Raw genomic sequence first — 26,483 nt, 5'->3', positions numbered from 1 at the left:
CGTGAACCGATCTGAGAAGTGACGGAGGAAGCCAAGGCGATCTATTCTAAATACTGGGACACATGATGCCATCTAGTGGTGAGTAGTGGTAGTATCAGTACGCTGCTGTACATGGCTAATCACTCCCAACACTCTTTCAAGGGAACAACATGAAGAAACTGGTGCATAGAAGGGGAAACGACAGAAAACGGATGGAAAGAGAACATAATGTATTTATTATTGAACCACCCTTTGAGATCCAAAAGACTGGTACCAGGAGTTGGAAAAAAAATGCACTACTTAGTAAAGCATCACTAGTAATAACTCTGATAAAAAATGTACAAATGTCTGTTAAAAATCTTTTATATCAAGCCTTCAAATGATTTTGGTTACAGATATTATACATATGAAACATCATGTTAAATGATACAATTGTTTTTTAAATGGGAAAAATAAAAAATACAAACCACACCAAAGCAATAATAACAAAACCAAAGTAATACCAGATGACGAAATATTGGTGCAGGTTTAGATAAATAGTGAACATGAGGTAACTGCTAGTGTACCAGGCAGAAATGAGCTCCTAAAGCATGAGCCGACAGCGGAGGACACCAGCACACGTGTCATACGGAATGGCAGAGGGCAGCACATGGACACACGTCACCACGGTGACGACCTATGACACTGATGCTGAGAGCGGATGAACAGCTAAAGGCATCTCTCATTAAGACACTGTGGGCTCCGGCTGGCAGTTCCACCCCTGAGACACCTTCACATCCTGTCATGCTGCCGGCAAAATGCATTTTAAGGATTTGTAACATGAATATAAACTTAATCACACAACCTTTCTCTCTTTCTCCCCCCACACACACACAGTACTAAACAGTGTCTAATGTATTTAAGGTCAAATGTCCTCGTGCTGAAATCTAGCATATTGCTGTAACGGCTCTGAGCTGGCTTCATGACAGACAGGTGACATGTCAAAGGGTGTGGTACTGCACGCGCTCAGTGGGGGATATTGGAGGGAGAAATGGGACGCAGAAAAATACATTAATTCTAATATACGTTTGCTGTTGTACCTGTTAATTAATCAGTATTGTGTGCAAGTGTCGAGTTCCCTTTATATTCATGATGCTACAGTGTTTGATTTCGCCCTGTGCACACAGAACAAAACACCCAACCCCTGTCTACCTAACTAACACATTAAGGACTTCCCCTTGTGGATCTGGCAGTGACTCTGTACAGACCTTGACAAAGTGTTTGTTTGTTTGTTTGTTTGTTTGTGTGTGTGTGTTGTTACTTCTCTAGAATCTTGCTCATAATGACTACAGTTATCAGATCCAAGAGAGTAAGAGAAGAAAATGAATGTGCTTTCAAGGACTGAGTGATTGAAGTATGAAGGACCACTTCCTGACAAAAAAAAAAAAAAAAAAATTCTGCTAATACCTCATGCCTCCCCACCAATCACACGCTGTGTCAGTGTGCACCTCAGCCAATCAGAGCGGAGCAAACCGAATTGAACAGGTTAAGCCAGTGTACTGTACCACGCATACTGCATAAATAACACACATTCACTCAACTCCTGCTCTCTCGCTCTCTCACACACACTCACACACACACCATCCTCACACATGCCCACCTCACAGTATTCCAACTCCCTAAGACTGGTAGATCATATAGCCTCTCAACCATTCCCCACCCTTCCAAATTCATCTTAATATATCATAAAATCTGTCATTTCTCAGTTTTGGAAGAAAAAAAAAAAACACACCATTACTTTTTTTTAAATTCATATGAAAGTTTGTGGTTATTTTTCCCTCTATATTGATAGATACATTAATATATAAAAATGCACATGCACGCGGAGCCTACAGCCACATTAACAAGTGCGCTCGGATACCCAGGAATGTTAGTGCACAAACACGCACTAAACTCACCCACACTGTGTCACTCACACCCACACAAGCACTAGAGACCACAATCGACCAACCGCAATAAAAAAGGAGAGAAAAAATAAAAAATAAAAATAATAATGCATTTGACATCAGAACAAACTATTCTAGAACAGAACATAATCAGGAGGCATAATTACAACCATTATAATATTAATAAAATAAAGAGGACTATCTTTGGACTTCCACTCTCAAGAGTTAGTGACTAAAACAAACCCAGACAAGTATGTATATGTAATGCAGAAAGACAGACGAAGAAAAGTGCTCACAGATGAGAGAGAGAGAGAGAGAGAGAGAGAGAGAGAGAGAGAGAGAGAGAGAGAGAGAGAAATAAAGAGAGAGAGAGAGATTGGATGTAATTCATGAGATGAATGAACTGTATATACACACGTTGTGTCTAGGGTTAGTGGGTACAGCGGTGGGTACAGCTCAGAGTATGTGTGTGTGTGTGTGTGTGTGTGTGTGTGTGTTTTTGGGGCAGGGTGACTCAGGTTAGGTCAGAGGTCACTCTGAATCACGCTGCACTTCAGAGGCGTCCGCTCGGCATATAGGACAAGTTCTGTTGGCCTGCAGGAGAGAAGGGACAAACCATCAGATACACAGTTCACGCCTTTCTTTGGATCTCAAGGGTCACTCTCAGTGAGAATTCAGGACAAAACTATGTTGACAGCTAGATTGCTTCTGAATATTCAAGTGCATTTGAAAATGGGACATCCATTAACCATAGTGAACACACACACACACACATACCTTGAGCCATTTGTCGACACACTTGGCATGGAATTCATGGTTGCAGGGCAGAACTCTTAGGAGCTGACGAGACTCAAAGTCACACATACACACCACACACCTGGTAAGAGACAGCGGAGAGGAGACCAGACATGAGGTCAGAGGGCATCCGACACACTAAGCATTCATTCCTTATAAACGCACATCCGCCATCGCAGCATGAGTACACAATGCTGTGGCTACAATGGCTTTAGCACAGAAATGGTGTATCTAGACCCAGATTCACTTCCTGGCCTGACTCCACTGGGAATTGTTCCCCGTCGTTACATCCTAATGGATGTAGACTTTGGGCTAATTCAGGTTAATTTATCAGACCCGCCTTTAAGCAATCAGCATTGACCACTATTAGACTGCCTCACTAACAGTGCAAGCTGATGTATTAGGCTTTTCCCAAACAATAAGGCAAGATTCCTTGCCCTCAATGAATAACTTTATACATGCTATGGAACCGGTTGCTAGCATTGGTATTAGTAGTGGTTTGTATCTCGTAGTCTAGATCTAATACTGCTACCACTGTTGTAACCACGTTGCAAACAAATGCTTCATTTCAAAATCGTCACACTCCGCCACCACAAGTCTGTGATTAGCCTAGGCTACTCAGAATGGCTAATCGGTTCATCTAAGCATCGGCTTTTAAAAAATAAATTAATTAATTTAAAAAAAACTCAGCTAGGAGCAACAAGTGGGTGGGGCCAGGCTACTGTTCCCTTACCCTAAAATCGGCAAGATGCAAATTAAATTAAACAGTTTTTTCGAATTTCTTAGTGACGGGCAGATATCTTCACTGATAATTATACACATACAGGAGCTATTTCTGTCAGAGTGTCAGAGTTTTGTGTACTTACAGCGTCTGCTCTGACTGATGGTTAGTGGGGTTGAATCTATAGGATGGCAGCTGTTCTATATCTGCTTTCGTCAGGCCCCGTGGCTTGGCCTCTCCAAGACGCTCCGCCAGATTCAACAGGGCCTACAGGCAGACAGACAAACACATTTATCCAACTATAGATTTACATCCCTTTAGGACAGCCCAAGCAAGCCTTTTCTCAATCATTCAGCCAGACACAACACAATTTCTGTATTTGCTGAACTGACCTCATAATTCTCCACTTCTCCATCATCCACATCAAGCTCCAGACTGATGGCTGGACCTACAGTGGGCTGAACTGGGAACATGGACCTGAGAGGGAGTGAGGGAGAGACTTGGTCAATTATCCCTACCACAACGGAACCAAAGGAATGGAACATAACATAACTAACAGACATTTAAAATGTCCAAAGTATTGTGTAACGTGTGTATCTATAGACGAGAGAGTGAGAAGAGGGACTCACAGGAAGTAAGGCAGGAAGCTGGGGTGTATTGGAGGAGGGGCTGCTGCCTGTTGGGAGCGGTAGCGACGGCCTGTAATTCGCCGAGGCATGAAGGGAGGGTACGGCTGCAGGAAACAATGACAACATGTTTGCAAACAGAAGCATGTGGTTCGCTCACCACACAACACCTCTATTCATCACTCTTCCCACACCTGTCTTCACCGCACATCTACAGACCAGGTGGGGAGAACAGTCGTCAAAATGCCTCCAATCAGTGTGCTGGGTGGACTAGTGTGGTGTGGAGCACACACACACACACACACACACACACACACACACACACACACACACACACACACACGTGGTCAATTGAGTGGTACGTAGAGCAGTGTGGTAGGAAAAGTGTCCTTACCACTCCAAAGAGCTCCTGTGGCAGTGGGTCGTGGGAGAGGAACTGCAGGGGTGTCTGCGGGGGCAGGGGGCTGGGGTGGCCTGAGGGGGGGTAGTTAAAGCCCCCGCCTACAGACAGGTGCTCCCCCAGCAACTCCACCTCGTTTTCAATCCTCTGCAGGGGCTGCACACAAAGACACAACACGTCATCACACAGCCATGAATGCATGTATATGTGAATGGGTGCGCACGTGTGCGCACATGCATGTGTGTGTGTGTGTGTGTGTAAGACTCACTGAGCGAGACTGCTGTGTCTGGAAGGGCACAAACTGTCCTGGCGGTGGGAGGTGAGGGGGGTGATGGGAGAGGTGTGGGGGGTGCAACAGGAAAGGCGGATCACTGGACAGCAGGGAGGGAAAGGCATACGGAACCGGCAAATGCTGAACCGAACACGCCTGCAGCATCTGAGAGAGAGAGAGAGAGAGAGAGAGAGAGAAAAAAACACAACAAAAAAAAAAAACACACAGAAAAACAGTTAAGCGGTTTCCTAAAACAGCCAAGAACTATGACTAGTACTCATCACCTGCAGACAGCCTTTGAGAAGATCCTACAATTTACCACTTTAACCACTAGATGGCAGCAAATACTTTTTGAGACAATAATGCGTGGTCTCATGTGTTAACTATGGGTAGACTCATGCGTTAGACTATGCGTAGACTCATAGATAGAGATATAGATACTTTATTGATCCCCAAGGGGAAATTCAAGTTCGGACTCATGCGTGGTCTCGTGCACACACACTAACCGGAGGTGGCACGCTGCAGACAGGGTAATGTTGACCACTGAAGACGACGGAACAGGCGGGCACCTGCTGCTGTGAGGAGCAGCCCGGGATGTGCTGTCCGCTGCAGAGGGGAGGGGGCAGCGCGTGAGGGGGCATCGGAGACACCGTGTACGAGACCGGCACTGTGCCCTGAGGGAGCTGCGCGCACACACACACACACACACACACACACACAAAAATTAAGGATTCAAGTTGCCATTACACCACCACATAAAGAGACTCAAAGATCGACTATGAAAACAGCTGGTGTGCCATGTAGAGCAGACAGCAGTGAATAGTCAGTATGGGACTAGCCGCTGTTCTCAACACATGGCAAACAGAGCGGCGGCTGCTGCTGAATGCCAGGCTAAACACTGCCACCAGTTGGCTGCTAGCAAGGAAATGTGAACAACCAACTTCCTAATCCAACAAAATATACAACATGTACAACTAGCCACACACTGTTACTGTCAACTGATAAAGACTAATGTATCTAAGCCTATGTACAAGTATTTATCAGCGTACTGGCATAGATTGTGGGGAAGAGGACTGGCGCTGTTGTCACTCACCTGTTCGTGCAGGTCCATGACCATGGCTCCCTGCTGCTGGGGGTGCAGCAGGCGTGGCGAGAGCGTGGGGGGGTGGAAGGCGCGGGGCTCCTCCAGGCCCGGGGGTGGGGGGTGCTGGCTGTAGGGGTAACTCTGGTGGGGCAGGGGGGCGTGCGCCGGGTGCCGGTAGTTCTCATCCTGGCCGCCTCCAGGGGAACCATGGTGCGGCGGGTGGTGCCGTGACAACCGCTCACGCCGGCTGCGCTGACGACGCACAGGTGGGCTGAGAGAGAGAGAGAGAGAGAGAGAGAGAGAGAGAGAGAGAGAGAGAGAGAGAGAGAGAGAATAGAAGCGGTCATCGTAAATGTGTGGACACCATGATCAGTCGGAATCATTCATAAAAAAACTTTACAGCAAATATAGTGGGCAGCAGAATGTCATCACCACAGGTGTCATGCGTTAGACTATGCGTGGTCTCATGTGTTAACTATGCGTAGACTCATGCGTTAGACTATGCGTGGTCGCATGTCTTAGACTATGCGTAGACTCATAGATAGAGATATAGATACTTTATTGATCCCCAAGGGGAAATTCAAAATCGGACTCATGCATGGTCTCGTGCGTTAGACTATGCGTGGTCTCGTGCGTTAGACTATGCATGCTGGGACACTCACCTGCGGCGGTGGCGCGCGGGCGTGTGGCAGCGCTCGGGCTGGTAGTGTGTGTGCGTGTAGGGGTGTGTCCTGCGGGTGGGCGGGAGCTCCCACGGCCTCATGGGGGGAGAGGGCGTCTGGGGCGGCACTGAAGTCAGTTCCAGCACCGAGTGCTGCGACAGACGCTGACGCTTGGGACTCGGACTGTCCTCCACCTGAGAGCACACAGAAGGACCGGTGAGGAGGACTCACACACACACCATTTCACAGATTCACTCTTCTCAGTCTCAAGCTAGAGCTTGCCCACAAAAATCCCTACCTCTGTTCAAAGACTACGGTAGTACACCAAGAGGCATGGCTATGTTCTTGACTAAAGTCCTCAGCTTTGTGATACACCACTTATGACTCACAGTGAGGACAAGCTTACAGACACAAAAAGGCTACCTGAAAAAAAAAAAACATCTTTTAAAAGTGATTCAAGCAAATGTAAGCACCTTGGAGAAACATGCCGACATGCATACAGGTTTGCGAATTGGATAGACTACATAATTACATCCTCCACAAGCTTATGCCTTCAATTATGGACTGAGTGAAACAACTGCAGCAAACAAACTTTATGTGACCAGCGACTTTTTCCATCATCGATGTTTGACAATAATCTTTAAAGTAGGGTCTACTTGTACCTGTAATGGTCATCATAGCATGGCATGGCATGGCATGCAAGCCACATGTTTGTCAAATACATAATGATATGTGGGGCCCCTGACATCCCTTACTCCTTGTTTAGGTCCCTGCTGTGCTATCGTTTCAGTATCGGCATCGAGATGGCAGGAATCGTAGCAGTCATAACTTTGGTATCATGACAACACTATTTCCAATGACAGCTTTGGTTTCCCATGGCCTTCACGCCTGTGAGATTAATGGCTTCTTCTGGCAAAGGGGTTAACAGGATCAAATGCATAAATTATTTAGACACATAAACATGCTGCGAGCCAGCTACACAAAGCACTCTGGCTGGAACGCAAACACTGGGTTTGCCTGAGATAGAGTGCCTGGGGGCAGGCAAACGACTGGATTGCTATTGCTCAATACATAGGAAGTGTAGACACCACCAAACACACACATTGTCCAAAGGTGAGTCAGACAGGTTAGCACTAAATCTTACAGGCAACCTTTATGAATCTCTTAAAAAAAGTCCTGACTCACAAGCACACACACACACACACACGCACACACACACTCACACACTACATGTCCATGACGGAGTAGTCACCCTGTGTGCTTATGCATGTGTGTCCGTGAGTAAGGCAGCATGACTAAGTATGTGAGTGTAGAGTCTAGCTTCAAGGATTTGAATGACTGAAACTAGGAGGAGTTAACCCCAACAGACAAAGATTCATACCGGTAGAGTCATCACTGATTCACACACGTACCCGTGTAAGCACACACACCCACACACCCATGTGGCAGGAGTTACTGGCTTAGAATCCGGCTCACAGTTAAGTCCCAGTGAGGAGAGACAAGGAGCAGCCGTCGTCACCCCTACCACTGCATGTGGTGTGTGTGTGTGTGTGTGTGTGTTCAAGGCGTCATCATTACTAACAGCTAACAGGAAACAGCTGGAAAACAGACAACATCCCCCACCCCCCAGTTCCTCAATTTCATAATAAAAGTAAGAACCTTCTACAATCGACTATTCACTAGCCAAGTCCAGATAGTTTGCATACGGTTAGTGGTGTGTGTGTGGTATAGTGAGAGAGCAGAACAGTGGGAACAGAGGAGAGAGAGTGGAGGAGGAAGCACCCCAGCACACACACACACACACACACACACACACACACACACACACACACACACACACACAGGTTTGAGCAATCTGGGGCACTAGCCTCATGTCTCCACACACTTGAGGTTGGGTGGTGGTGGGACGCCCCTTGGGGGTACAGAACTGACTAAATAGATTTAGGTCCACAGTGAAAATTAGAAGCCCAGCAAGTAATCAAACCCTGAGGCTGACTAGATGCACATGGGCACACACACACACACACACACACATCTGAAAAGCCCCCCTATTAACATGAAACATTGATGGATCTGCCCAACTTGGTTTAGGGGGCAGGGAGAGAGGGCCGAGAGAGACAAAGACACCATGGTGTCTGAGTGTGTGTGTGTGTGTGTGTGTTCCATTCCTAAGCTTACATGTATTCACAGCCCAATGGACTTTTGCACAAGGACTGAAAATCTAGCCATCTATTCTGACTAGGCCACATGTGTAACACAAACACCAAGAAGAGGAGTCCATTCTATGTCCTACACTGTACCGTACCGACTCTCTGTGTTTGTAGGGGTTGGTGTGTCGGTCCCTCCCTCCCTCCCTACTAAGCATCTCTGCCTTACTAGCCACTGGAATTATAACTGCAACACATTTCATTTGTCCTGATAGCCATAAACTCAGTTAGCCTAAGCAAAGTGGTGAAATCTCTGAGCTGTTGCAGGTCTACATTAGCTCTCACTCACCATTTCCCCCTCTCTCCCCCCACATTCCCAGCCAGTGAAAGAGCCTGTAGTGCCTCTGTCAAAGAAGCCAAAGAATGGACAGCATGTGCACACAGGCGCGCGCGCACGCACACACACACACACACACAATCTCAGTTACAGCAGCACTCTACATTCAGGACCTCCCACTACTGTGTGCTATAGTTTACATGGGAAACAGCCACACACACAGCATTCACTCTTTTCCACAACCGTACACATCAAAATGTTCTGTGCTGCAGGACTGCGCTGCAAGTACACTGGATGGACACTACAACCTTTACTGCACCCAAAAATACAATCTCTCTCACACACACACACACACACACACAAGCAGAACAGCTGTTTTAGGCCACGTCTACACGAAAGACAGGCATATGGTCTTCTTACCGTTTTCACACCTTGCTTCAGAATTCACTATTTTATAGAATATAGAATTCTCTATTTTATACAGTCTATGCATTCTCCGAAGCAGTCGTGTGAGTAAAGCATTCCCGAGCACAATTCAGTTTTGCACCTTACCATGCACACAGAATTACAGGCCCAGTCCCAGCCCTGTCACTGCAAGCGTCTCATGCTTGATAATCCTCAAGCACACTGTGGATTTTTTACATTTAATTTATATAGTATATTTAGTATTTAGTTTTTCTTATCTTCTACTGCCTCTATTGTACAGTGGAGTTTTGTTATATGTATATACTTATATTTACTCTTTCTGCTGTAAGTGCATGTTGTGTGTGATGTCTGTTTGCTGTCTGTATGTTTTCAACTGTAAAACTATCGAGGAAAACGGGGTTTTCAAAAGTACCCACCTTGGAACCTGTTTTCGAAAGTGGACATGGCCTTAGTCTCCAGAGCAAAACTACAGTAGACGGAACTGTTTTAGAAAGTGATCATTTTTGGTCACCTAAAACGCTGTGTTCGTGTGGAAGCAAGGCCAAAACGATAACAAACTTTACCGTTTTCACAAACACGGTCGTCGTGTGGACATGGCCTTAGTCTCCAGAGCAGAACTACAGCAGTGTGAAAAGCACACACACGGCCTTACGCCACATAGGCTGGACTACAAGCTCAACATGCTCAACATATACCTAATGCCACACATAAGCAAGCGGTTTAACACACCCCCCTATTGTCGTTCCATTCCTTTCCACCCCCTCCCTCTCCCTCTCTCATTTCTCTCTCTCCATCCCACTGTGCTCCACAGCTGGAGGTGAAATCATTAGTGCTTCCACCCTCCCCCTTCCATCCCTCCTCCTCCTACCTCTCCCTCTCTCCCTCCATCCTTCCCTCTCCATCTTTCTCTCCCTGCCTCTCTCCTGCTCTACCTCTTCTTCTCAGTGTGCCTTTGCCCCTCAGCACTTCCTCTTCCTCCCACTCCTAAACCGTCCTTTCCAGCCCTGACCAATCAGAGAACAGCGCACACCGTAAAGACAACCAAGGCTAATCTCACTGGATTAATAACATTAGCAATACGATCAAGTTAACAACCCATTGAAGATCACAGAGTCAAACTGACTAAATAAAAAATAAAGACATTAATGCATTTGAAATGGTACAAAACAACTGATATGCAATAGTTTATATCAGAAGATTATCCTTATTTATGTAGTCTGATTATATGTAGACAAAGAGATGACTGCACAGATTATTTTTCAGTGAAGAGTGGCAGGAAGCGTGGGAATAGGAGCCTACCTCTAACACACAGAATGCTGTTTAAAGATACTGCATACAAACACAGACACAAGCGCCACGCGTCATGCTGGGTAGAAAAACAGGCCCACTGAGAGGCTTTGTCCACTCACTCAAACAGGCGCAGAAGACTTAGAGACCTTCTTACCTTATCAGCGCCCTCCGCACAGGCATGGTCTGGGTGGCAGTGGTAAGCTCCCCCGATGGCTCCTGCGCAACAGAGAGAAATAAGTCAGGACTCACAACACCGTTACCGCACACAACACAGTAACCGCATGTACGCACGCACACACAGACACATTACAACAGGTATCTTCCTGAAAAAAAATAAAACAAAATACACTAACTGTAAGAGAAGGACATGGACGACATCCCACAAAAACAAAACTGAGAGTGCCGAGACATCACACACAGTGCTTTACAGCCAGGAACAGTGAGCTGGATTAGCAACACGCCGTGGTGATGGCTGGATTAGCACCACGCCGTGGTGATGGCTGGCGGCACATCGTCACTCAGCCCGGCGGCCAGTGACCAGTCAGAGAGGACGGTAAGGATCAGTAACACTCATCACAGCAAATCACCAAGCCACAAGCCTATTGTTGTTAACGCTTTCTGATAATAATGACATCATTCTCTTGTTTGTGCCATGCGCGTGCCTTTGGCTCAAAGAGTAAACATACTAATCCAGGATTAGGAAGTCACTCACCCCTGTCACAACACACACACACAGATCTTTTGTTGTTTTTTTAGTTATAGCTGTAGTTATAAGCCTAGCTGTAAGGAGACCATCTCTGTACCTTCAGTGATCTCTCCTCCAAGGGCATGTTTGTGTGCAAGCTGTCTGTTTGTAACTCAGTTACCTCATTCCCACTTATTTATTTTTACAGACACTTTTCTGTAGAGAGAGAGTGTGTGTGCGAGCAAGTGTGTGAGAGAGATATGAAATCCTTTTTTCTTTCCATCTCTCTTGATGGTCTGTATGAAGTTTGGAGTGACTGACAACACAAAGCGGGGAGAGAGAGAGAGAGAGAGAGAGAGAGAGAGAGAGAGAGAGAGAGAGAGAGAGAGAGAGAGAGAGAGAGAGAGAGAGAGAGAGAGAGAGAGAGAGAGAGAGAGAGAGAGAGAGAGAGAGAGAGAGAGATGCTATGTGGTTTAAATAAAGACCAGAGAGCTGCCTACCACACACAGAATGTGCAAAACAGGGATGTGTGAGTGACGAGAGACACTACTGTCATTAATTAAACACAATAACAACCCATTTCTGCAAATTAATTTAAACAGGAACAAGGGACTGTATGTGCTTTAATATCTGTGTGTGTGTGTGTGTGTGTGTGTGTGTGTGTGTGTGTGTGTGTGTGTGTGTGTGTGTGTGCGCACAAGAGCGAGACTGGATTTTCCAAAGCAGAATCTGCTGAATCATTCCAATAAATTGTACAGGATGGTGTTTATCATGAGATTTTAAGATTATAAGAACATGACACACACTCACACCTGCAGAAAAAACACACACACACACACACACACACACACACACACACACAGACAGACAGAGTACACACTCTACTTTTGCGTTTATGATCTTAAGATTCAAAATGTGTGCCAAAATCAGTTGAAAATCTTGAATATAAACAAGGAATACCAGCACAGACGCTTCTGGCTACCCTTCATACGCTGCTGTGCACTTAGGCCCCACTTTGAGACACACTGCTGGCCAAGCCTTTGTCAGTGGCAGAGCATGCATGTACTCATGCCCCCTCTCTCAGTCACACACACCCGGAACAGAACAGAACAGCACAATGTAATGCTACAACAATTATCCTGCAGCTATCAGCATGACACTGCCACAATACAGTCAGCCCTGTACGAGAGAGAGAGAGAGAGAGAGAGAGAGAGAGAGAGAGAGAGAAACAGAACACAGGGACAGAACACAAACCTTCAACCACATTAAAACAGATGACAAAATTCACACACGCTACATGGCTAAACATGCATACCTCCCCCGCCCCCCTTCTCACACACACACACACACACACTTCAGCATGTGAGCAGACAGGAAAAGGAGGAGGCAAGCGAGAGGGGGAAAGAAGGAGGGGGCACCGGAGGGGAAGGAAAATTAACCCCTTTATTTCTCAACACATTTGTGACACTCCAGCACCATCCTTTATTCCACAGACAGACAGACAGACAGAGACAGACAGACAGGCCTCAGGGAAAGAGGAGTGAGATGGAAGGCCCACATTTGTGCTGTAAGGCAACATTCACTGTAGGTCAAGAAAGAACACTGAGCATATGACCACTGCGGGGACTGAAAGTGATCGTTAAGAGTGCTACTGGCATGGCCAGCAACTATCAGGACACTGGGGTGGCTACATTTAGCAGGGTAAGGGAGGTGGGGGGATATAAAAAAGGAGGGCGGAAGGGGGGAGAAGAAGAGAGGGAGAAAGAGATAGAGCATTGACTGCAGTGAGAAGGAGAGAGGGGGAGAAAGCAAAGGCAGGAGAAAAGGGGGAAAGCTGGGGTTGCCATGGGGGATGGGAGTGAGTGGACAGAGGGAGAGTGGGAGGCATGGAGGGGGGAAGAGAGAGAGAGAGAGAGAGAGAGAGAGGAAATGGATAGAAATAGCTGATGTACTCTGAGGCTCACACAAAATCAATACTAGTCAAGAGGGAAAACCACAACCCCACACCCATTCTCTCACTCCTTCTATCTGTCCAACTTTCGCCTTTCTCACCATCTCTCTCTCTCTGTTGGTCTTCCTATTTCACACTCATCCAGTCCCATCACATCTCTTTTCTCACTTCATTTCTCAAACACCTTCCGCTCCCTCTCTCTTTTCTAATAGAAGACGGTGAGATTTCTACAAACGTGCCACATCCAGAAGTGCCATTTCATCTTGTGAAACAAAACATACTAGAATCTTCTCAGCAAGACCACCCCTTGCAGAACCATCTTAGCCCTTTTACAGTGTTACTGGGTGTGCTGTACATTCACAAAACCTAGTCTAGTGGTGTGTGGATGTGTGGGTCTATCCATGTGAGTTTATGTCCGTATGTTCATACCAGTCTGTCAGCCCTCGGCTGCACTGCATGAGGGGAATACCCACCCACCCCACCCCAAGAACACACACACACACACCTCCACTAAGCCTGTGCTACTCAGCTGTCACATGCAGATAGCGGACACTCTTACTGACTCTGTTTTAACTGTTAAAGACCATAAGTCATAAACACCAAACAAACAGAGAGGCAAGTGAAATAGAGAAAGAAAGAGAAAAAGAAAGAAAGAAAGGAAAAGAGAAAGAGAGAGAGAGAGAGAGAGAGAGAGAGAGAGAGAGAGAGAGAGAGAGAGAGAGAGAGAGAGAGAGAGAGAGAGAGAGAGAGAGAGAGAGAGAGAGAGAGAGAGAGAGAGAGAGAGAGAGAGAGAGAGCAGAGAGACAGAAGCAACAAGAGCCCATGAAAAGACGGAGTGTCTCGGAGTATGGGTGAGCTTGTGAGTCAGAGTGTGTGAGTGAATTTGGCTGGGTCTCTCAGGTTCTGTTTCCCACTCACTACTCTCAGAAGAGGAAGGGGCGCCAGAAAACACTCCCTCCTTCCGCCACACACACACACACACACACACACACACACTTTCTCAATCCATGTGAAGAAACATACAAGTTTCTTACCACGCCTTCTGCAACATTACATGAAGCTGAGCCACTCAGTTTAAAGTAAGATTAGCTCACAACAAAAGTTTACTTACAGACTCTATAAACGTAGATCTGACATTGAATTCATCTTGGTGTCTTTCTTTCGGAGCCAACTAAGACTTCTACTTCTGAAGCCAACTACTTTTCACTCCTTTACTTCCGCCAACTGAATACTGGTCAACATAAAAATCAAGCATTAGCAAGAATAAACAACTAAAATCAATGGTCCAAAGAAGCCTTACGTAGGTGAGCAAGAGAGATGCTGCCTTAGAGTTTAAAAACAATCTTAGCCCTGTTTTTGTGCAGCACTTCAGCGCAACACTGTTACTGACCAGTCCCATCCAACGCCACTAAGAGTCCTTGAGATGACAGATGACTGTCCTTGTGGTCAGTGCTGTACACCAGTAGCATTATCAAAACATGCAGTCTTAAAAGGCCATCCTCATGACAACGGAACTTTTGCAAAAAAAAATAAATAAAATGTTTTATTGCGTTTTATCGTGTCTTTTGTCCACACGACAAGAAGCCCCAAGTCAAGAAGACTTTTTGAAAATGCCATCCAGAGCTGAATCTTTTGAAAATGCAACCCATAGATCACAGTCCCAACTTTAATCAAGAATCTTTCTCTGTGAAATGTCCAAATTCCACCCTACAAAGTTTTCGTTGCATTCCTCAATGTTATTGGGGCTGCAACTAACAGTTAAAACATAAAGACATAGGATTTCAACAGACATATTTACATGCCTTGGTTTTGGGAACCATACATGATGTCGACAAGGTTTGAATAAAATCTGACATGTTGCAGTAACAACCTTGTCTGATTTGACACAGAGAGTCATTTCTAATTGTCAAGACTATGGTGACTGATCCTTTTGATCCATTTCCACGATGGGGAGGTGAGCTATTACAAACGTCAAACGTCAGTGACAAAAGCTCTCTCTCGCTTTGTTTGATAGAACAAGAGATGCTAGCAACCTTGGGCAGGGAAATTCACAAATGCAAATTTGGCTCCTGGAAGACAGTAGGATTTAGATTATTATCTAGGGTATTGAAGTCAAAATCACTTACTCACTGAACCCACGTAGCCTACCAACTCCAGTCAGCAATTTAAGAACATCGTCATTCTTTTGTGGACACAAGTGCAAGCATTAGATAGTCAGAGGTCTTCAAAGTTTTGCAGACAGTAGAGGGACCTAAATTAACCCACATACTGTATACAATTGTGCTGCTTATAACTGGGCCAGCTATACTGTGCAGGACAGTCTACAGTGCATGTGTAAAACTATGCTAATGGTATACAATGCTTAAGCTAGATAATAATATTGACAGATTCATACATTTATAGAAAAAGTTGGTCATTTTTGTCTTTGTCAAAAAAAATAGGATAATATAATTTGGCAGGTCCCCTGGTCCTGGAGGGTCATGAATTCCCTGTTGAACATCTTACATTATGTTTACAGCATCACTCGAGTTTCCAATCAACTTATTCTGCTAGAAGAAATGGGAGTCCGAATTAAACATGGACAGTTTTCTAATCAAGGGAGCAGGAGTGAAAAACTCCTTCACAAATGCTACAGCTTTTAACTAGATTTTGTGAATCCACGTGGACGAGGATAAGTTCCCGAAACGCTATTGCGTGGATGTGAAACTTTTTGAAAAGGCAAGGAAAGCGTTGTTTTAAGAACATTTCATTGTCGCGTGGATGGCCCCTGGGTGGGTGACACCATACCCCAGTGGCGCGGCTCTGGCCTCATCCTGTGGGGCAGCGCTGCGGTGAGCTGCAGGGCCGCGGGCTGCCGGGGCTGAAGCCTGCTGCTGGAGGGGCTCTTCCTCTGTGGCCCCGGATGGGGGGGGCCCTCACACACACACACACAGATATTTGCTCTTGGCCAGTCCAGCCCAGCCTCCCCCCCCCCCCAAAAAAGGCAACTGTGTGTGAGTGGTTGCCAGGAGACAAACAAAGGAGGGAAAAACAAACTGAGCTTTTGTTATTGTAATGGAGTAGAAATGGGAGGATGTGGGCACCATTAAAACGATACCCCGCTTCAGATAAAAGAACAGAAGGATGGGAAAAAGAGGGAATCAGAGAACACACATAGGCTCCATACATAGACATGCACAAGCAGTAGGCCTATGCCTGCACATAGTTACTGAAGTGCTCATGTTTTGCCATACTGAAGGAATAACTGGTTTAGTATCCCCTCCACTAAAAGGGACATCACAGATGATACAAGATCTGCGTTGTTCTGTAACTCAAGGCTGACATACTCCTAAACACATTACATATGAATAGAGATACACTAAGACTACCTAAAAGAAAATAAAAACAATTGTGTCCCTTTTAAGTTTGGCCAAGGTTGGGTTATATCATAAAATGAAAGCACTTGTGGCTAACTAGCCTGAATGTTAGCCATAGAGACTAGCAGCAGTCTAGCCCATGCACACATTCCCTGGTTCCCACAAACAGACAGAGCAAAACGTATGGAGGGAGAGAGAGGGAGAAAGAAAGGGAGCTTTTCTCTCATTCACTCCAAGAAAGGGCAGGAAAAAAAAAACACATAAAACAGGAGAGAAAAGAACAAAAGGGGAGCAGTTGGGCAGAAGTGGACACAGGTGACAGGTGTGGGGAGTGGTGGAGAGAGGGAGGGAAAACAGCCTCATCTATGCGTGCGTGGGCGTGTGTGTGTGCAAATGGGAGGCAAGAGAAGGGACCTTGAGTTTAAAAAAAAGTGTTTACAGTGGTCCCGACTCCCTAGATGGCACTGGCCCATGTATACGTCCTGCCTCAATGCCCATTTCTCTCTTACTATTCATAGCTACTATTCACACCTAATGGTGTCTTATCAAAACAAAGTCATCACCAGAAGATGAAACATTCATATAGGCTAAGGATTGCTACATATATACATATCTTAGTAGCAGTAGTGTAGCGACAGTCTGATCTCTCAAACACAATGTGCATGGCCTGTAATCTATACTGGACTTTGAACATTGGCTATGCTGTGCCTTCATAGGGCCCTTTCTGTCCTGTCCTGCACACACACATAATCTCTTACAGTGGATAATGATGCAGGAGGGCCAGTGGAAACCACACTGAGGTGTGTGTGTTTGTGAATTTGTGCATGTGTGCACGTCATCACAACTCAGGATCGTGGGTGTGTGTTTGGCATGTTAAAGGAGCACTGCAACAGCAGCCAACCCCCAAGCTGTAAGCTTATGTGCATATGTGCCTCTTCGACACATTGGAGTCATCTACCACTATGTGCAGACATAACAAACACAATGAGGATTATGGATGTTCTGGAGCTACTTGACCAATGAAGCTCGTAAAGCTTTGCTGATCCTTCAGAGACATTCTCTTACACATGCACAATCACACACTAGTAGCCATTATTAATACATGTGATGACTGATGACTTCTCCTTTCCCCTAAGCCTCTCCACACCGGCACATCTGATCAGGATGGCCACTGCAATAAGACCCAATGCTGTCTCCCAATCAACAGTGGTGTGTGTGTGTGTGTGTGTGTGTGTGGCGCCAAATGCTTATCGCTAGCTTCAGCAGAGAAATCAACTTTGTTGGCATGCATTTAGTCATCTGAAATAGGGTGAGAAAGAGAGAAATGAAAAAATACCTACAACAGCACGACAGAAAAAAAGAAAAAGAGGGAGAGAGAAGCTACAATACAAAAAAAGAGAGCAGATGGGGTTTCCTCCTGGGAGTTTTGAGTGCAGAACTGAAATAATTATCAAACAGGAGCTGGAATCCAGGTAGGTAACCCAAACCAGCTACTGTGACAAGAGTAATCTGATCAGTCTCCATAGTAACCTACACCTGCTGGCATCATACTATCCAAACCAGCTACCGACACTGCAGTCTGACCCCCATCTGCTTCACCATGGTAACCTAGTCTCCACAGAAGCACATAGGTAGCCTTTAGTGCCCATGGCCATCCTCACACTAACCTGATGAGTGTGAATCTGCAACCTCACAATTAATCACATAAACACACAAATCCTGAGAATTCCTTCATTCAAATCATTCTGTGTCTTCTTCAGGAAGAGCCCACTGAAGATGGATAAGTCTGAAAGCTTTATATAAACACTTAAAAACAGCATCAATTCCAGTGGAATCACTATTATATGTGGATCTGTAGATGTAGCGCACAGTATGAAGATGCATACCCCACTATGAAGCGGCGCAAGGTGAAAGAAGCCTAGTTGTTTGATACTCATCCAGAGAGACAGGTATTTCCAGTCCTGCACCACTTTCATGGTGTGCGTTAGTGAGTGCATGTGTGTTTTCTGTTTTTTTGTATCCCTAGTCTTATATAAGCATGAAGGTAAAAGTCAGCAGGCCACCGGGCCAATTCTCAACTACCACCTTTTATCTACCAAATGGGCGTGCGATAAAACTATGAGACAGATAGTCATACGACTCTTCTACAAGGAACTACTTGAATAAAAGACATTAGATACACTAGGGTAGTGTTTAGGTTTGGGTACAGTGAATTAAGTCAATCTGGCAGCCAAGTTCAGCCTCAGAAGACTTAAGACTGAAGCCAGATTCCTCTCAACCCACACAAAGGCCAGTGTCTAGTGCTCTTAATGTTTTGTTTTTAAGGTAGAGTGGAGAGAGTGCTCATCATATGAGCTGGGAAAGGCCCGCTGTAGAGCCAGATGCACTCTCCTCACCCGCAGCTACAAAGCCCGGCTCTGTCTGCACTCATATCCAGGGTGGCCATGGCCAATATGCAGCGCCTGCCCAGGCCTTCACGTCACATTGGTTACAGGCCAATCATCCTCCTCACAGAAAATAACAGGATCCTATTTGTGTCTCAGGTGATCAGGAGAATGTCTACGAACCAAAATAAGTAGAAACAGGCCACCCCAAAACTCATGGGGGCCAAAAGGCTGTCACTCCTATGTTCCAACTTCACTCTGAACCATTCATAGTGGGATCAGTGCACTTATTTAGAAACTCACTGCCGTGTGACATTATGACTGGCTGCAGTAGGCACACAGGACAACTATTTTTCAGAGCAAGAAGAGACCACTGGCTCCTAAGTCAAAGCAGACATTTAACACTAAAAATAAATGTGTGTAGGCCTCATCATAGGTAAGCTTTCAGGTCATAGAATCCTGGTTCAATAAGTATAATGCTGGAACCTCATCACAGCAGCTTTGTGGTGTGCATTACATTCGGGGGGAGTGGGGGGCTCCCCTTCTCCCTTGTCAAACCCGCAGCCCATCCCCCTTCTGTGGCCAGCCCCTTTGCACATTTAAATCGCCAGCGTCTCACAGGCAGTGTCCCGTGGTCATCGTAAATCACCATGCACAAATTAATTTGAAAATGTTAAAGCATGCGGACAGCGTGGTTCCTTACCTGCGCCAAGGCTTCTGTGAGCGCTGGGGCCTGAGTGTCTGTGTGCACCAGGAGACAGGATCCCTCCAGGGGGGCGTAGATTTTCCGTGTGACCGTGAGCACCGAACGGTACACATCCGGAGTTGTGCTGCTGTGTATGGCTCACGCCGATCGCTCCGCCACTATTATGAATGTTACTACCGTTGTTGATGATGCTGCTGCTGCTATTGTTGTTACCATTAGGTCCTCCACTCACACCACATTGGTAAAATCCAGACCGCGAACGCGATCGAGTCCTTGGTGGTTCCGTTGCCATGGGAGGGGGTTGGTGGTGGAGCGAACTGGAGAGGTGGGAGGACGTGGGAGGGGATTGCGACGGAGAGGAGGATCCGAGAGCTAGAGGGAGCCTGGCGGCGGTCTGGCTATGGTTTCGAGCGCCTCTAACCACCTCCGGTCCCCCGTACGATAGGTCTTGTGAATGTCCCCCCGTGTCGTCACATAAATGTGTCCGTTTCGGAATGGGCTCAGGGGTTGCGGGGAGTTGGGAACAAACGCGGGGCTCTTGAGTTGTCGGCTGACCAGTGGTGGCGATTGGCATTTCCTTTGGGGGGGTTTCCTTTCCTTCGTTTTTGCTTCCTCCAAAAGGCACTTCAAAAAAGTAGTACAGAAAAGTGTGAGCAGCCTGACTGTGTGGTTACATACAACAATATGCCACTCGCCGAAGGTACACTCAAGTTGTTTTTTATGTTTTAAATACACTAGCTCATGAACTCGTGGTCTGACTACTTTAAGAGCCCCTTTTGTTTTGGTGCTTCCCAGACGCTTCAATCATCCAGCCCCTTTCCCGTAGTTAGCATTAGCTAGATACGTCGCGTTTTCAAGTTAATGACTAGTACAACGGAAAATCCTTTTCAGTCCCAACTGTTACCTTCATGTATGAATCCCCTTTACAGTTTATTTAACTGGTGTACATTCTATGTAAACACACTATGTCCAACGTCAAAAAAATATCTGGAAGATGAAACTGAACCCTTCTTTCGGACCAAATACCCCGTGAACTAGAAGTAACGTTATCTATCGTTAGAGAGGTGAGCAGCTAACGACTGCTAGCGAATACTTCCGTAAAGCCCATTCACTAACGTTATGAACGCCTAAGCTAGCTATGCTAAAAAGCTACCGATAGCTTGTTTTCATGAGCAAACACTTTATAAGCACCAGACATAGTTGCCATACAGTAGTATCGACACAACCCATCACGTAAGGCCATTTCACGGATACACGCGGAAGGTAGACTAGTCTATTTTAGACATTTTATCTAGACGTCGTTAACTTATTTTCTAAGTTAGCCTGCTAACAACTAGCCAACACTGAGTATCGCGCTGGCTGTGGTCCACCTCCTTACGCCAGAATAAACTGAAAATCAACAGCGACGTTTTGTTTTGTATTTCCAAGAACACCAGGTAAAGTTAAAGTTTCACCTACTTCTTATAAACTGTACATATGAACGCACTACCAAGTACACAGACTGCTGAGATAAAAGGACGTTAACGCTAACATTACTGGGCGAGGAATGAGAGCGGTATTTAAAAGTGGTTAACCTCTCACTAATTACACCGAAAGACAGAGAGAATATGTGAACAAAAACGACCTTCCTTTCTCCGCCCTTAGAACTAAAATGGTCAACGGCAGATGTAGATCTCAACTAATAAACTTACCCAGAATTCAGTCAAATACACGATATTCCAGGCTCCAACGCGCTGGTGATATTCTGAGTGGTGTATGATCCTCCGTTCGGTCGGTGTCAGTGTGAAATGTGACAGACCATCAACGTTAGGCTTTCAGATTTCCGAGCAGGCATAAAGCATCGAACCCAGAGAAAATGTACGATGTCTCCTAATCGAGTTATATTGTATTTTCTAGTAAAATACATTTATTTGCAAATATGTTTCAATCTTACTTCTATTGGTGTGGGAATTTCATGTCGAATCAAGATCTTTCGATGTAAGTTAGCTATCTTTAAACACTTAGCCTACGCTGTGTTCGGTTGTAAGAGTCTACTAAATACACACGCATTGTAGCCTATGGATGCTCATTTTCTACATTTACGAAGCTCTAATTACATTTTCTAAGTACATTTTCGTGGATACGTAGCTTGAAGCTTCACATGCATGCAAGCGTGCATGCGATTGTGGAGGCCTGTAATCCTTTCGTCGGTCGATTGTTTTAACCTGGTCGTAACACAGAGGGGGTGCAAGCGAGCAAAGGCTTGCGATGTGAATAATTTACAAATGATGGATATTACCTATCCAACGCGCTTATGTTGCAAACTGGCTTGAAACAACGTATTGTTATAATACATACTTTTCTCTGTGTTTTTCTTTTGTCTTGTGTTTGTTTAGTCTTTTTTCAGTGGGATGCGTCAGTGGGATGTGTCATTGACATTTGCCGACCTCTATTTTCCTTTTAGCTTGCCATGCCAACCCAAAATGTACAATTTTGAAAAACATAGTAGTTGACATAGTAGTTTATGATGCATTAGCCATTTATTTCACTGACGTAGGCGTAGCTAGTCTATGACATATGTTGATAAATCTTTGGAATAAGACAAAGGGCAACACAATTTTATTGCAGGTCTGGTTAGTGTCATGATTTCCATGCTAGAAACTAGGCTACCCCCGCAGAGTGAATCTCAGTGACCAGCTCTGATGCGTTTGCTGAGCCCAAAAGTGAACATTGATTGACAAGTCTGGGACCATAGTGTAGCCTACCCGGACACAACATAGGTGAAAACGGTCAAATAGGCTTCAGAAATTCCTATTTGGTTTACACATTGTTTGATACTGCCACCAGTGTAGTCTTCTAGAGAGTGTTCTAGAGTATTGTAAGAGCCACATGGTGATCATAAAATGGATAGGGATAGAATAGGCCATGTGTGTATTGGATGATCACACGAAACATACACCACAGTTCATCTCACCTCGCAAACACACTCTAGCTTGTTTTGTTCTCATTTCACACTCAAACCAGCCTCCCTCACACACAGGCCTTTTCTCTACCACACCCCTCTGCACTTTGATGATATGCAAATGGTGTTTTGCCTCTTCTTCTGTTCCCTGGCTGAGCTAAAGGCAATACACTGCAGTCAGATTGGGAAAGGGAGGGATAGAGGATCAATCTTTCATCCTGTGAGTGTCCGATAGCCAGCAGATAGTGTTTGGGAGTGTGTGTGTGTGTGTGTTGGTGGGGGGAGGGGGGCTGGTGCAATGAAAAAGAGTGGCACAATGGGGGTGGGGAGGTGTGTGTGTGTGTATAGAAAGGGGGGTACCTCTGACATGTTCCCTTATTGGTTTGTTCAAATGTTGGGGGGAGGGGCACATCACACACACACACACACACTCACTCACACCAGCTGGACTAGGGGGACCAGAGAAACAAAGAAGGGAGAAGAAGATGGAGATATGTGTTTTAATATTAAATATTCAGGCTTTAATTAACATGCAGTTAGTTGGGTGAGGGGTGATACTTGCACAGATTTAAATAGAAAGAAAAGAGATTGTGTTGGGTTTTGGGATTTGAACTGAATATGTCTGAATATGAACATTTGTCCTTGTCTCTGATGTCCTGATATCACAACAAGCCTCAGCTGTGAAAACTGTGACCTTTGTCCTGCAGCAGACCATTTATGGGAATATATTTGTCAATAAAAATACAAAAATAAAGCCATTAACATCTAATGCTCTCTCCCATTTTCCTGTTCAAGAGGATTCCCAAATCCCCTAAATCTGAATATAAAAAGAGAACAAGAAAAGGGGCCTGCTTCTCTATATGGACTCTGGCTCTGCCTTCATGGTGAGCTTTGTACAATATTACCTTTTAGAAAATGTGTGCTGTAATCTACACACAATCTACTTTCATTCAGACATGCACCCAAACACTTAATACAACAATGGATCTCTAAAGCCCAGCTATTCCAAACCAGCTGAACCAGTCCTCACACACAGGAAGAGAGAGAAAATAAGAGCACCAGAGAAAGCCAGCCTCCATGTCTTCTGGCCAAACCCACACAGTGAAATTGGCAGAGTATACTTGGCTGGAAAGTGAAGAGAAAAAAATATAAGACAAAAAAATGGAAAGGGTGATGAACTATGCCAAGAATGCAAAGGCAAGAGTCAACACATGTGGGGTCTCAGCTGACTGTAGGTTGAATGAGACATGATCCAATGGGCTTTTCAAAAATGCTGGATTCCTTTTGGATCTAGAGGATCAATGTTTCAGTCATAATACACAATTTGGACCATTTCTGTTTTATACGGTACAATTCCACTATGGAGTAAGATCCCCACCATCAAAAGGATCCCATTATTTCAGCTCATTCAACTCTGAGACACTGAGATAAGTGCATCTTCATGTGTTTTTTTTTTTTATCTCTGTTCAGTGGAAGTTTCCAGCTCTGAGTGTGTTTTTGTCGAAGAGTTCGAAGTGAGATTATCTTCACACATTTACAGAATTATTTCACAATTATTATCTTCACACATTCTTGTCCCTGATTTGAATGACAGGCAAAGGTGTAAAGTCATACTAACTAAATAAAGCTAATCTAAAATGTGGGCAAAGTCATACTAGCTAAATAAAGCTAATCTAAAATGTGGGCAAAATCATAACTAAATAAAGCTAATCTAAAATGTGGGCAAAGTCAATTTATTAATTTAACAGCATGGGTAAGACCTTTAGCGCAAACATAACAACAATGCTCATATGCAACACAATAGCTGTAGTTGATGCATGAGAACTTTGCTTGTTGACATACTTTGCATTTGCCTGCCTTTTAAATTAGGGCCCAATGGGGGTCTGTGTATGTTAGCTTATGTTGATATATCAGTTTAATCCTGAAATGTTGAGGGATACATATTTTGTTTTGAATTGTCTTTGTATTCTTGTTGTTTTATAGTTTCACTGCAGCAAAAACAATCAGCACAAACACACCCAAACATACCACCATCACCTGAAACATTAAGTGTGCATGCATGGGTGCTTGTGTGCATGTGTGTTGCTCAAATTGATTTGAGAAAGTGCCAGCTTTTGGCAAGAAGTAAAATTATGTTGCAGTGTGAGTGTGTCTGAGAGAATGAGAGAAAGCGAGTGGGCTTGTTTGAAGAAGAATGAGTCAAGTCATGTAAGGAACAGATATGAGATGCCTGACTTCTTGCCTCACATTCAGGCGCTGCATATGACAGTTTCATCATCAAAGCACATGGAGTTAAAGCTGCTTGATGTATCGTGCTTGGCTAACACCAGTATTGTGATTGTGCTCTTGCGAGGGTAAAAAAACCTCTACTTGTCATTATTATACAGAAAAGGGGCAAATGGTACCATAAACCAAGAGTATGATGGCTGTTATACTCTTACAATTTGAATTCCAGTTTGGTTTTGGTTTTGTTGTGCTCATTTGTGTAGAAAATCAGTTGGGGTACATTTCACAAAAATAAAAAAAACTAAAAGCTTATGCTGACATTAGTGCATAAGTGGCCCTGTTCTTTATTGAACAGAAAGGAAGGTTATTTGACATGCCATCCTAAATTCTCCTGAAATGAGATTTACACTTAGATTTATTCAATTAGCTCACATTTTTATCCAAAGTGACTTATGAGGAAAACATTCAAGCTACAGTGCCATATAATGTAGGCCTACCTTTACTAAACAAAAACCTAGGTTGACAATGCAGAGCTCAAGGAAAGCCAAAGGATGTATTCATAGATATAGAAAAAGGTTATAGATGTTAGGATACAAATTGGTCTTACCTGACCATGACAATACACATGGAAGATTAATAGTTTCTGTATTGTTTGATAGCATTAATCATGATGAAAGAACCCAGAAGGTTAACCCACTTTTAAATAGTATACAGTCTCCATGTTCAAAATGTAATTTTGTATTCAAAAGTCTAACCCAGGTGGGGATGAGCATTCCCGAAAGGTTTCCATGAGCCAGGTTGCTTCAGCATTCTGAACTGCATTACACATTTCCATCTGCCTTTAATCACACAAAGCTCAAAGTTTGTCTTTGCATATCACAGCACAAGGTTGATTAGCAGTTTAAGATTCTGTAAAATAGATGTTTGGGCAAACAGAAACAAAACAGTTCTCTTGGTGTCTCCACTAAGCAGCTAAAGTACTTGAGCACTTGAGTCTTCACTCATTTATGACCGCCATTAGCGTACCTTTTTTCTTTTCATCAACTTCCTGAATTTTTGGTCAACGATTCCAGGACACCCAAACACGGAGACGGAGTCCTAAATAACTACCAGAACTGTGGCACCCAAGATGACGAAATTTGTATGGTGTGATGGTTTCAAGGACCCACATCAACCAAGCCCATAGCCACACATTTGTGATTTGCACCCCCCAGTAAAAAATTAAAATGCAGCAATATACTACTTTAATCGCCTTTATCTTCGGATGAGTTGTTCTGAACTGCACCAAATTTTATGTGAATGATTAAGCTGACTGCCTCTGGGGGTATGCCAAGTTTTGTGGAATTTCATCCATGGGGGGCCATACAATAAATTACATGTAATTTATTTAGTGACTGTCGGCCTATAGATGGTGGTGTTGAGCAAAGGGCTGCCAGTACAGGATGATGATGTTGAAATGTAGCCTACTACATTTTTACAAAGCAGGACTGTCTCACACGCTTTTTCTCTCTCTCTCTTTCACATACACACACACACATAAACACACACGTGCTTGCACACACACACACACA

The 26,483-nt window shown here is 44.7% G+C and overlaps 1 protein-coding gene across 1 annotated transcript; it reads right to left on the bottom strand.

Moving 5' to 3' along the window:
• Window positions 1–194: 194 nt before the first annotated feature.
• On the bottom strand, window positions 195–21,874 carry rnf38 (ring finger protein 38). Its single transcript, XM_048255724.1, has 13 exons — window positions 21,437–21,874; window positions 19,743–20,369; window positions 10,818–10,879; window positions 6,464–6,657; window positions 5,811–6,072; window positions 5,224–5,400; window positions 4,715–4,882; window positions 4,441–4,602; window positions 4,050–4,153; window positions 3,813–3,897; window positions 3,566–3,687; window positions 2,682–2,781; window positions 195–2,498 (listed from the first exon to the last, which is right to left on the bottom strand). The coding sequence occupies exons 2-13, from the start codon at window positions 20,317–20,319 to the stop codon at window positions 2,436–2,438; spliced, it is 2,076 nt and encodes a 691-aa protein (XP_048111681.1). The 5' UTR covers window positions 20,320–20,369; window positions 21,437–21,874; the 3' UTR covers window positions 195–2,435.
• Between the last annotated feature and the right edge of the window lie 4,609 nt (window positions 21,875–26,483).

Source organism: Alosa alosa, chromosome 1, assembly GCF_017589495.1.
Source record: "Alosa alosa isolate M-15738 ecotype Scorff River chromosome 1, AALO_Geno_1.1, whole genome shotgun sequence".
Lineage (NCBI taxonomy): Eukaryota > Metazoa > Chordata > Actinopteri > Clupeiformes > Clupeidae > Alosa > Alosa alosa.
The sequence above is the reverse complement of the archived record's forward strand: the minus strand, read 5'-3'. Positions and strand labels throughout refer to the sequence as shown.

What these genes read in the sequence shown, in the direction of transcription:
- rnf38 (XM_048255724.1), bottom strand. Translation starts at nt 20,319, where the DNA reads ATGCCAATCGCCACCACTGGTCAGCCGACAACTCAAGAGCCCCGCGTT. An exon ending in TCACAGAAGCCTTGGCGCAG is followed by an intron (nt 10,880 to 19,742) that starts GTAAGGAACCAC and finishes TCTGTTGCGCAG; the next exon opens with GAGCCATCGGGGGAGCTTAC. An exon ending in CATCAGTCAGAGCAGACGCT is followed by an intron (nt 2,782 to 3,565) that starts GTAAGTACACAA and finishes GTCTCTTACCAG; the next exon opens with GTGTGTGGTGTGTATGTGTG.